Source organism: Staurois parvus, unplaced genomic scaffold (genome assembly GCF_062004578.1).
Source record: "Staurois parvus isolate SC_StPar_1 unplaced genomic scaffold, SC_StPar_1.0 ptg000057l, whole genome shotgun sequence".
Taxonomy (NCBI): domain Eukaryota; kingdom Metazoa; phylum Chordata; class Amphibia; order Anura; family Ranidae; genus Staurois; species Staurois parvus.
Genome location: NW_028317853.1, coordinates 350,164 through 362,204, shown reverse-complemented (window position 1 = coordinate 362,204; position 12,041 = coordinate 350,164). Strand labels below are relative to the sequence as shown.

Genomic DNA, 12,041 nt, shown 5'->3' with positions numbered 1-12,041 from the left:
CTGCAGGACTGATTACACAGGATTGTCTTCCCTCCCTGTAGTCGTCTGGGACACGTGACAGGTCCCAGAAGACTACGGGACCATTCTCAAGGGGCAGGGCTACTTGGGCATGCGTAATGGGCACCCGGCTTTGAAGCCACAAGCTGTCCCAGCCAGGTGCCTACACTTAAGATGCCGGCACTGGGGAGAGAGGACAGCCGGAGAAACCGGCTGCGGTGAGGACACCATTGGATGGAGGCACAGGCAAGTGTTTTTTATTTTTTACATTTTGACTGCAGCTTCACTTTAATGAACCTTAATTATTTTTTTTAATTCCTCATTTCGTCCTTCCCTTAGTATTTTTTCTCTGATTTTTTTCAAAATCATTTGTACTGTATGAATACTTTTTACATTAGTAGTTTTTTTATCATGTTTCATGCACCACATTTAAAAAATACTGTGTGCCAGAAACATGATTCTAGAACTTTTATAAAAGGAATAAATTGCAGAATAAACACTAACCCCAATTACTGTTTTAACCCTAAAATCTATAGGTAGCTTGCCTTTATTAATTTTATTTACTGAGCTTTCGTAGAGCCAAATTAAAGAGCTGGGGAGACACACTTCAGCATCCTCGCCTTGGGTGCCAGTAGGTCTTGTCTTGGTCTTGCTCCTGCTCACCTTCTGCCACCTTTATATAGGCTGACATGAGTTAGTATTTAACAGTTTACGATCATAACTGGTCTTTCTTGACAACTTAACGAACTGTTTACATCATGCCATAAGTTAAAGTGCAGGGGGGTGGCAGGTGATGAAGGAACTTTCCTCCATGTTTTTCCATTAACCCATTGGGCACCAAGTTTGAGTCACATAAGAGGACTGTCCTGGGGTGGGTTGATCTGGGCTACGCTAGGCAGCTATAACAGGATCACTCTCCTAGCATATACCTTTGCTCTGTGCCATTTTCATCAATGCCCTGGGACAAGGCTGAGGCCACCATGGAGGAATACTCAACCTTAAGGCACGCCTTCACTCTCAGAGGTGAACGTGTACACTTGCACCATAACTGTCCTCCAGTTAACTCTTGGGTCCCAGTGTTGACCTATACTGTAACTTGCAATTAGAAGGAACATGCTGAGCCTTGTCTACATCCATCTGTCCAGTGTTCTCCACTACCTCTCTCAGTAGCAGAATGGGCCCCGCCATGCACCTAGCTCAGGCTCTGTACCTGCACTTAACTTGACTCTTGAGCTGCCGTACATCTGTGCAGGATGGGAACCTCTGCAGCACTGATCCAATCCCATTGCTATGGCAGAAAAACCACTGGCAGAAGAAGTGCCAACAACACCTCCCTCTCTGCTAGGGGCCATCCCACCTGTAACAGGTACACGCTAATGACAGGCTGCTTGACTGACTGTTGGCTTTTGTTACCCTTGGTATCCACTTGTCTGACTTCTCACCAGGATGCCTCTTAGTGTTGTCTCTTCATACCCCAATGTGTTTAGTGACCCAAAGCTGTAGACCAAGTGTGATATGTGGCATTTATTTGCAATGCACTCCTTTAATAACTCTTCATCAGGCAGAAGCAAAGTTTCAACGCTTTACTTATAAAAGTGCAAAACATGACAAAGTCAACATGCACAAGAACAGTCCTTTTCCCTACATTCCTAATCCCTAACTCAGGCTATGTGCTGCCCCAGCATACCTGCAAAAGGTGGAGTCCATCAGTAGTAAAGTCCATGGTTATTAGTAGTGTCCAGCAGCTGGAGTCTTTGGGGAGGACCACTTGTCCCAGAGGTCCCCCCCAAAATGATGGAGAATTTGTCATACCATAAGATACTGTATATTCCCATGGCATGCATGTGTGTCTCCTTTGGCCCCAGACCACTGTCCCTTATACATCCACAGGACCAGTGGGTCAGACCTAAAGAGCCAGCCAAGCAAAAGACCTGGGAAACATTAGCCCTAACCCTCCCGTCTGGGGCAGCACCTAACTCAGCTCAATTGCAACCCCCTTACAAACAGCTATAATCAGAAATAATCTTTAATTGCTCTGATGCCTCCAGTGTGATGAAATCTGAATGAAGTATGACTTATATTGCTGCATTTTCCAAAAAATGAGATTGCCTTCTGTACAGACCATAAATTCTTTATTAAAATGTCTAACTGTCATTGTTTATTTCCTCATTCTAATGTTTGCAGGCCCAATGATAGAGCCACGGCAGGTGTCCTGTCTCAGTTCCAGTGAGAGGAGTCTGTGGATTTCAGCTCTACAGGATCACATCCAAGCGGCCAATACCCATTACTCTCCAGCCTCTCCATCTATCAGCGTCTTGTCTTATTTAGTGAGTTTACAGATAGTACAGCATCTTCAAAACATGTTTCTTGTGTTAACGTTTGACTTGCTTTACTAAAAACACATTAATCTAGTGATTATCGGGTGCTTACAGAGTGCCTACGACCTTTATTATTAGTCAATACATAAGCATGCCACATCTTATCCCTCAATGCAATGCTGATACTGTATCTCTCAGCTGGTCACATAGACACCCATTTGTATTGTGAGATGAATTAACTCCATCTAACAAACAATCTAGTTTTTTTGTTGGCAAATTAAAACCTCCTGCTGTTGTATATTTCAATAGATATCATGGTCCATGATTTTGAAATTGAGTCAGACCTGCTTCCCTTTTAGACTTACAAAGGGATATTAATTTTTTTTCATTTTTTAAATGTATTAATACAGAGAATTCAGCAGGAGAGGAGGTGAGGGATTTCAAAATGGAAGGCAGAGCTGGGACACCCAACAAAAAGCTCTCCATATCCATACACAGTAGAAGTCTCCTTAACCGTTTGTGTGGAAATTCTGAAAAATTGTTAATTTCCAGGCCTGCTACTTTATTTGAATCCCAGATGTATTAAACAGGAATATTTTGAGCCCGGAACTTGCACACTACAATCTGTATGATTTTTCACAAATGAAAATTCACAGTTTAAATTTTCTTAGTTCAAGAAAAAAATTCCATCCTATCCTTAGAATTTTCTTGTCGCTATGGTAGCAAAGAAATATCGATTTGACCCCAATAACCACTAGGAAATGGAATGAATGTTTTGAAAATGAATTTTTTTTTTTACTGAAATTCCATTAGTGTGTGGCCAGCTTATGTTTAGGTGATATTATTATCAATTTAAAAGAGGATTCTCACCCCTTGACCATATATATGACTTGTGTAAAAATAAAAGTAAAGACAAATTGTGGCACTAAATACACAAAATTATTTCTAATAAAGTGCCCAGAATGATAACAATAGTTTGTGATATATGAAAAGTAAATAAAAGAAAATCCAGTGTTGCTATATCCCATGAAAATGAAAGCATCGTGCACCTACACAATCCATACACCAGAAGTGCAGGAGACTTACATAATGGAGACTCTTACCAGAGCATGTGGACTCTTTAGAAAGAAGAGTCAAAAAAACTTCAATGCAATCCTCCAAATTGAACTCCTATCATATCCTCATCACTAGAAAAATGACATCAACGGTAAATAGCAGGTTTCCATTTCCCCTTCCTATCACTTCACATAATCAATGTCAAGTTACTCCCAATAGGAAAAGGACTCATGTATAGCCTGGATCCTTGGGGAAATAGTGGTCGCTGGTAACTGGTTCAAAAGCAGATTGTCTTGATCTACTTTTTCATGTTTGGGTTTCTGTACTGATGCTGCGGTGGAGACTGGGTGGAGGGAGGGAGGTCCGCCAAGGTCTAGTCTGGAAGGTCAAATTGGTCAATGGAGAGAAAGTGAAAGAGTCCAATAAGTTGGTCTAGGTTTTGTAGGATGAATCTGTTGCTGGTTGTGTCACTCCTGGTGGCTGCATGATATTGACATATATGAATTGTACGTCCCCCTGATTAAGCCAGGTTTATGGCATATTTATCTTTGTTGAATAGTTTAAGACATTAAGGGAACACCACTTTTTAGTTGATTTTACCTACTGCATTCTTCCTAGACTATTGGACGATGTGCCTTTCACTGGCAGTCTCCTATTTCTTCCCAATGCATCACTGCCTCCTCCAAATGCTTTTTCCTGCCTCCTATGGAACTCATCCAAATTCTTCAACACTCTTTCCAGCCCCTCCTTTGTCTATCTTCTTCCATTGGTAGACAGGAGGCCAGGCTACTGCCCCTGCCTGAATGAGAACAATCTCATTACTTCCCTTACAGAACTGGTTTCCTATGAATTGTGTCCAGTGTAGTCATGTAGGACCTATATGTTTATTTATTTATTTCAGGTACTTATATAGCACTGTCAATTTACACAACACTTTACATATATATTGTACATTCACATCAGTCCCTAACCCTCAAGGGGCATACAATCTAAAGTCCCTAACTCACATTTATACATACACATACTAGGGCCAATTTAGACAGGAGCCAATTAACCTACCAGCATGTCTTTGGAGTGTGGGAGGAAACTGGAGTACCCAGAGGAAACCCACACAGACACAGGGAGAACATGCAAACTCCAGGCAGGTGGTGCCATGGTTGGGATTCAAACCAAGGATCCTAGTACTGCCAGGTGGAAGTGCTAACCATTTAGCCACTGTGCTGCCCAATATGTTCTCTTTATACTTGTACACACTATTTATTTCAAGAGCTGAAACAGAGATAATGTGCAGTAACTCATAGAAACAAGAGTTCAAATGTTAACCGTGCACAGAAAATCATTTTTAATTGGATATTATGGGTTGTTTGCTGCCTTATTAAAATCTTGATGTCCATAATGAAATTAATTACATGTCATTTAGGTAGAATTATTGTGCAAAGTGATGTTATTTAGGTTCAGTTGCTAAAATATATACATCGTTGGCAAATTTTATGGTGCCATAGCAGCGGTCACCAACCGATGGTGCGTGGACCACTGAAAATTTTGGTGGTCCGTAGAAAAATCGAAACATTGTTTGCATTTTTTATGTTTTGTATATAATAAAACAAAAATAATATTCTACAATATTCTTATATTTCGAATGACAATTTTCACCTTTATATTGCACTAAATTCACAAACTGTACTAGAGAGGGGGAATTAAGAGAGGTGCAGCGTGACGTCAGGGTAGTCTTACGTTGTATGAGGCAACCATTGCCGAGCCATACACTTCAGTATTGTCGGTACCAGTCTCGGCTTGAAGTAAAAACGGCTTTCCGTCTTGCAGTAATGTAATTGGAGCCAAAAATCCATAAACGTATTTCAAGCAAGCAGGAACAAATATCACACTAAAAATGTGTAATACTTAAATAAGCTTCAATCATTTTGTAATAATTAAACTAACTTTAATATTTTGTTACAATAAACAACCTTTAAAGATTTTGTTATGATAAAATAAGCATTTATAATTTTCTTATATTAAATAGGTGCATTTCATATTAATAAAAATGGAAGTTCTCTGATCATTATTTTACAAATGTATTTATCTTTTAAAACAAATTCATAATAGTGGTCTGCGGGATTTAAAATGATGAATTTAGTAGTCTGTGAGGTCCAAAAGGTTGGCGATTGCTGTGCTATAGAATATTTTACTGTACAGGCGTACCTCGCTTTACGAATTTAATGTGTTCTGAGGGACTTTTCGTATTGCAAATAATTTGTAAACTGAAACACGGTTTCCCATAGGAATGCATTGAAAACCAATTAATCCATTCCGGAGGTCAGAAAAAAGTTAAAAAAAAGTATTTTATCTGTTCAAAACTCTTCATAAAGTGCATTTTAAAGGCATAAATACTGTACAGGGACATGATTAAAAATTAATTCGTAAATGCATTGAAAACCAATTAATCCATTCCAGAGGTCAGAAGAAAAAAAGTAAAAAAAAGTCTTATCTGTTCAAAACGCTTTATAAAGTGCACTTTAAAGGCATAGTACTGTACAGGGACATGATTAAAAAAAATCATAAATGCATTGAAAATTAATTAATCCATTTGTATTGCAAAAAATATTTGTAAACTGAGGAATTATTTTCAATGGATTTTTATTCATAAACCGAAAATTACATTAACCGAAGCGTCCATAAACCGAGGTATGCCTGTATTTCATTTTCAGAGATTTATCAGTTTATCCAAACAATAGCTTGCGCTCCTCATAGCTTTACAGAAAGTGAAAGAGTGCCCCCTACTGGTGGAAAAGTATACTTAATATGATTTCTGGAGTTTTACTTAGCTCCTTCCTTTTGCTCTGGTTTCCTTTGTTCCTAATGGCATAAATACTACTAGCAGCTATTATGCTGGTGAAGCAGTATTAAAGTAAATGCAGTCCAGGAGTTTGCATTGAACTTGTAACCTTATGACATTTTTTTAGTGTCACCAATGCTATTAATAAAGCTAATTGCTAAGGATATATAAACAGCAACATTTACCCATGTAGGATATTCACTGAACAATTGTCGTCATTGTTTTAAACAGTGCTATTATTATTATTATTATACAGTATTTATAAAGCGCCAACAGTTTGCTCAGCGCTGTACAATATAATGGGAGACAATACATGCGACAGTACAATAACAATACAATGCGATACATGAGGCGTTCGAGGGCCCTGCTCCTTGAAGCTTACAATCTAGGAGGTTATGTGCAATAACTTGGAGCTCTCCTTTTTCTTTTTCTTATCACACCTGCATACTAACTGAAATTTCAAATCATGCTGACAGTTGGAACAGCAATCCTATGTACTCAAAGCTGAAGGAAAGGATGGATGTTTGAGAATGCAACATGCTTCCAGCCTTTCCTGTCTGTATCTCTTTGTGTCATAATATAGCCACTATTTTTGGGTGAATATGAGGTTCCCTGAGTATGGACACAGAAGTACATATGTGTCAGTTGGCAGACTTAAAATAAATTTGTATTCACCTGCTAAAGTTACTGCAGACCTGAAAACAACTGGTACATATATGTGGATAATTCCCCTACTTCCTCCCACGCTTCAGTATTGGTTCTTAGCTTTCATAGGCAGCCATAATTACCAAAAAGGAGGGCAGGTGGGGGCCAGGTTGGCTTCAAAGTTATAGCTGAGATTTGTTAACAGATGGTCCTGCACTTAGAGGTTCTTTGGTCCTTTGGAAAATATAGAAAAAAAACAATGATTACATCTCTAGGTGCCTACTTTTCAGGTCTGGTGTGACAACAGGTTTAAAATAAGAACAGGTTTGCTTTGGGATTACCTGGAGACATAACTGTATGCCTAACAAATTGATGTCTCGGACCCCAGGCTAAAGCATCCACAATGAGTGACATTGACTGAACTAAGGACTAAGAACTGCGGAGAAATTATTTTGGCATTATTCTGTGAAACCAATTTCACCTGTACTGTAATTGCCTCCAGTGCATTTTGCCGAAAACTTTCCTAAGTGGAATTTCTCATTCCCAGAGAAAGATTGTGATTTCTCATTAGGCAAATTTTTGGAGAATTGCATTGGATTAATTGAACATCATAATATTTTATAGTGTTACGTCTTTCTAATTTTCGATTTGGGTGTCTAATTTTTGATTTGATGGTGATAATAGTTTTATATGGCTTCTGTAAAAACATTTAAGTATTAGGCTTTGCTGCTAATATGTCTCTTTTTGTTTCCTCTTAAAGATTCCATGTGACCACTTGTGGAAGAAGAAGGAGCTAGTGAGGTATCTGTTATCATGCCCCATCCTGAATTGGGAAGGCAAGCCAATCCAACACATGGGTAGCGCCGTCTACCTTTCAGCAGTGAGAGCAGCTCACACGATAGACGGAGTAGGTCCTGATCTGAGTGAAATGAGTTACTTTTGTTCACTGTCACTGTAGGAGGAATCCTATATGTACTGTATATAAGAAATTCCATGTTTTTTTTCCAACTGGTCTTCAAGAATTCTTTAATTAGGATGTCCATAAATGAATTAAATAAACAATGTTTGTTTTATTCACAGATATACACTATATTGCCAAAAGTATTGGGACGCCTGACTTTACCAGCACATGAACTTTAATGGCATCCCAGTCTTAGTCTGTAGGCTTCAATATTAAGTTAGCCCACCCTTTGCAGCTATAACAGCTTCAACTCTTCTGGGAAGGCTGTCCACAAGGTTTAGGAGTGTGTCTATGGGAAGGTTTGACCATTCTTCCAGAAGCCCATTTTTGAGGTCAGGCACTGATGTCGTACGAGAAGGCCTGGCTCTCAGTCTCCACTCTAATTCATCCCAAAGGTGTTCCATTGGGTTGAGGTCAGGACTCTATGCAAGGCAGTCAAGTTCCTCCACCCCAAACTCACCCGTCTATGTCTTTATGGACCTTGCTTTGTGCACTGGTGCCCAGTCATGGTAGAACAGGAAGGGGCCATCCCCAAACTGTTGCCACAAAGTTGGGAGCACAGAATTGTCCAAAATGTCTTTTTGTGCTGACGCCTTAAGAGTTCCCTTCACTGGAACTAAGGGGCCAAGCCCAACCCCTGAAAAACAACCCCACACCATAATCCCTCCTCCACCAAACTTTACACTTGGCACAATGCAGTCAGACAAATACCGTTCTCTTGGCAACTGCTTAACCCAGACATATCCATCGGATTGCCACACATGATTCATCACTCCAGAGAACACGTCTCTACTGCTCTAGAATCCAGTGGTGGCGTGCTTTACACCACTGCATGTGATGCTTTGCATTGCACTTAGTGATGTAAGGCTTAGATGCAGCTGCTCGGCCATGGAAACCCATTCCATAAAGCTCTCTATGCACTGTTGTGCTAATCTAAAGGCCACACAAAGTTTGGAGGTCTTTAGCTATTAACTCTGCAGATAGTTGGCGACTTCTGCGCACTGTGCGCTTCAGCATGCGCTGACCCCGCTCTGTCATTTTACGTGACCTATCACTTGGTGAATGAGTTTCTATTGTTACCAGTTGCTTGCACTTTGTTATAATACCACTAACAGTTGATCGTAGAATATTTAGAAGCAAGGAGATTTCACGGATGGCCTTATTGCACAGGTGGCAACCTATCACGGTACCACGCTTGAATCCACTGAGCTCCTGAGAACAACCCATTATTTCACAAATGTCTGTAGAAGAAGTCTGCATGCCTAGGTGCTTGATTTTATACACTGTGGTGGAGGTGATTGGAACACCTGAATCCAATGATTTGGCGATGTGTCCCAATACTTTTGGCAATATAGTGTATTTTCTAGAGTTTGTGAAACAGGATATGCAAATAGCAACACTTGGGCCATAATCCCTAGAGCTCAAAAGATGTATCTAGAAATCCTGACGTTCAGGGTCACTTTATAGGAGTTTTAAGACTCATTCAAGCATTTGATTCAGTTTTTGTGTTTAGAAAACTAAAGTCAATATGTAAGCAGATAGTATGACAGAATAGATTGTACCAAGGAAAAATGTTCAAAGAATCATATTTCTGGATCAATGGAGAACAGACTCAGTTATCTTGGGTTCATGGGTTAGTGGAGATTATTGGAGGTAAGCATGTTGGATGCACAGGAGGTTGTGGAAAGTGGTGATACATTATATGGAAGGGGAACACAGAATCGATAACACATTCTTCTTGTAGATGTTTCATGAGAAGAACTAACAATTGTAGAAAGAAATGTTCACACTAAGCTTTCATTTTCCCTGTTGCTTTTTTAAAAACACATGTTTGATTCAGAATGCACGCATTTTACTGCAGATCTGTTTCAGGTCTGCTTCCAAAGAAAGATAAAGACTGTATTCTGCTAAACTACAATCAATACTTTGTAAACATACTGATGCAAATTGGCCTTCTGAATACAATGACACAGACTTCCCATTTTCTTTCTGTGCAGTTTGGTTGGCAAATAGAAAATAATCCTAAATGCATTTTCTTGCTTATATGTAGGGAAGTCACAGACTAATGTTAAAGTGATGTAGGTTGTGCTATGTACATGGTAGAACATTTTGTAAATGGCTGATGATGCCCTGCCGTTAGAACCATTGCATAGGCTTTTCCTTTAATTGGGTACAAATGCTCATCCTTCTGCTATGAAATCACTACAACATTGCACCCTTGATGCTGTTGTAGCTGCTTAGATGCTGGAACCATGTCAGTGAACAGTCATGCCCAGCTGAGATCACAGCCTTTTAGACTTAGGACCCTTTCACACAAAGCCATTTCCCTCAGATCAGCAGGGGATCCGTGGGCAGATCCCCTTCTGAATCAGAGCTGAACAGGACAAAATAATCCTAAATGCATTTTCTTGCTTATATGTAGGGAAGTCACAGACTAATGTTAAAGTGATCTAGGTTTTACTATGTACCTGGTAGAACATTTTGTAAATGGCTGATGATGCCCTGCCGTTAGAACCATTGGATATGCTCTTCCTTTAATTGGGTACAAATGCTCATCCTCCTGCTGTGAAATCACTACAACATTGCACCCTTGATGCTGTTGTAGCTGCTTAGATGCTGGAACCATGTCAGTGAACAGTCATGCCCAGCTGAGATCACAGCCTTTTAGACTTAGGACCCTTTCACACAAAGCCATTTCCCTCAGATCAGCAAGGGATCCATGGGCAGATCCCCTTCTGAATCAGAGCTTAACAGGACAGATGTCAGTTTTTTTACATCATTCACTTTTGTCTGCATCAACACAGTGGAAACATGAAAACTGTATGGGCGGCTGGATGTAAATTGACTTGTGTCTATTTACATCAGGCTACCTCCGACCTGTCACGTTTAGATTTGGAAAAATGGAAAGGACACAGTCCTTCTTGACCTGGACGGACTCAGAGGTAGGTGGGTGTAAATGGACACAGGTCAATTTACATCTGCCTGTCCATAGAGCTGCATAGAGGTTCTGATCAGGTCCATCTGAAAAACTGAGAGGTGGACTTTATTGTAATGCCTTGTTAAAGGGCCTTAATTACTACGTCTACAGGAGTCTAGGTAAAAAGATTACAGGTACATTACATTTTAAGATATTTAGTATGTCAACTTTCCATGTAAATGTCTCTTTATCATTCTGAAAGGAAAATCTCAGTGGCTTTAGACAGGCTTTAAGTTGTGTTGAAAATGATTTGCAGTTAAATAAGTAGCAAAAATACATAGGTCTGTTCAGTTCAGTCTTGAAAAGATGCCTCCTTTTAAGCCCCGCTGATCGAGAGAAAGGCAAAAAGGCTTAAAGGATAAGTTCACCTTTGGAAACGTGACACGTTCCACCTGTTTTTAGGGTGCAACATGTAAAATGTTCCCTCTCCCAGAGCCGCCGCCCGCTCCCCTGCATCTAGTGACAGCTAGCAGGGAATCTTCTCCCTCCACTAGATGTCACTATTTTTTTTAAAAAAACCATCTCTGGCCGCTCGGCCGCATCATTCATTCACAATTTGTTTTCATGAAAAACTACAAGTACCGACAGCCTTTGTGGCTGTCAGCTTGTAGTTCTCAATGAACTACCATGACGCTGTTGAGTACTGTGGTAGTTCATTGATTCTTCCTGTCAGTGTGTATCTGCTTGCCCATACAAGACTGCAGGATTCCTGCATAGCTGTCAGGGATCCGGGTATGACCAGAAATGTGTGGACTGACACAGGGAAGTAGCAGGCTTCAGGAACACAGGCGTAGTCAGGGCTGGAGAGGTGGAATGGTCAGGCAGGCTGTAAGGTACTGTCAGGCACCGCCCGGCGGGATTTCTAGTACCCACAGAACGGGATTCCCCAGGGCGCGGAGTCTAAGCCCCAGTCTGCCTTTTCACCAGAGCCCCTGATGATGGTGGGGATGGACTTGGCACAGGACTGAGACCAGGTCGCGGCCCCTGAGTGCACCCAACTGTGGTAGAGGGGTCCGCCGAGGGTATGTACAGGGGGAAAGCCTGATGTGAAGGGGCTGGCAGGTTCGGACAGTAGTGACTGGATCCGTGCAGGATGGATGGATGACAGTATGGAGTGTAGCGTAGTCAGACAAGCCGGGTCGGTAACGGTGGAGGCAGATCAGTACAGAGCAGCAGGCAAAGAGTAAACGGGTCACAAGCCAAGGTACAGCAACAGGAGGTCAAACAGCATAGGAGTAGGCAGAAGAATAG

At 40.8% G+C, this 12,041-nt stretch overlaps 1 protein-coding gene across 1 annotated transcript in view; it reads left to right on the top strand.

Annotated features, from left to right (window-relative positions):
- Window positions 1-12,041, top strand: part of LOC149469920 (putative pleckstrin homology domain-containing family N member 1) — a 102,927-nt gene that overhangs the window by 69,790 nt on the left and 21,096 nt on the right. The window contains exons 7-8 of the mRNA XM_089668380.1: window positions 2,182-2,324; window positions 7,613-7,759. Of these exons, the coding sequence (XP_089524506.1) occupies window positions 2,182-2,324; window positions 7,613-7,759 (290 nt within the window). The remainder of the gene's footprint in view (window positions 1-2,181; window positions 2,325-7,612; window positions 7,760-12,041) is intronic.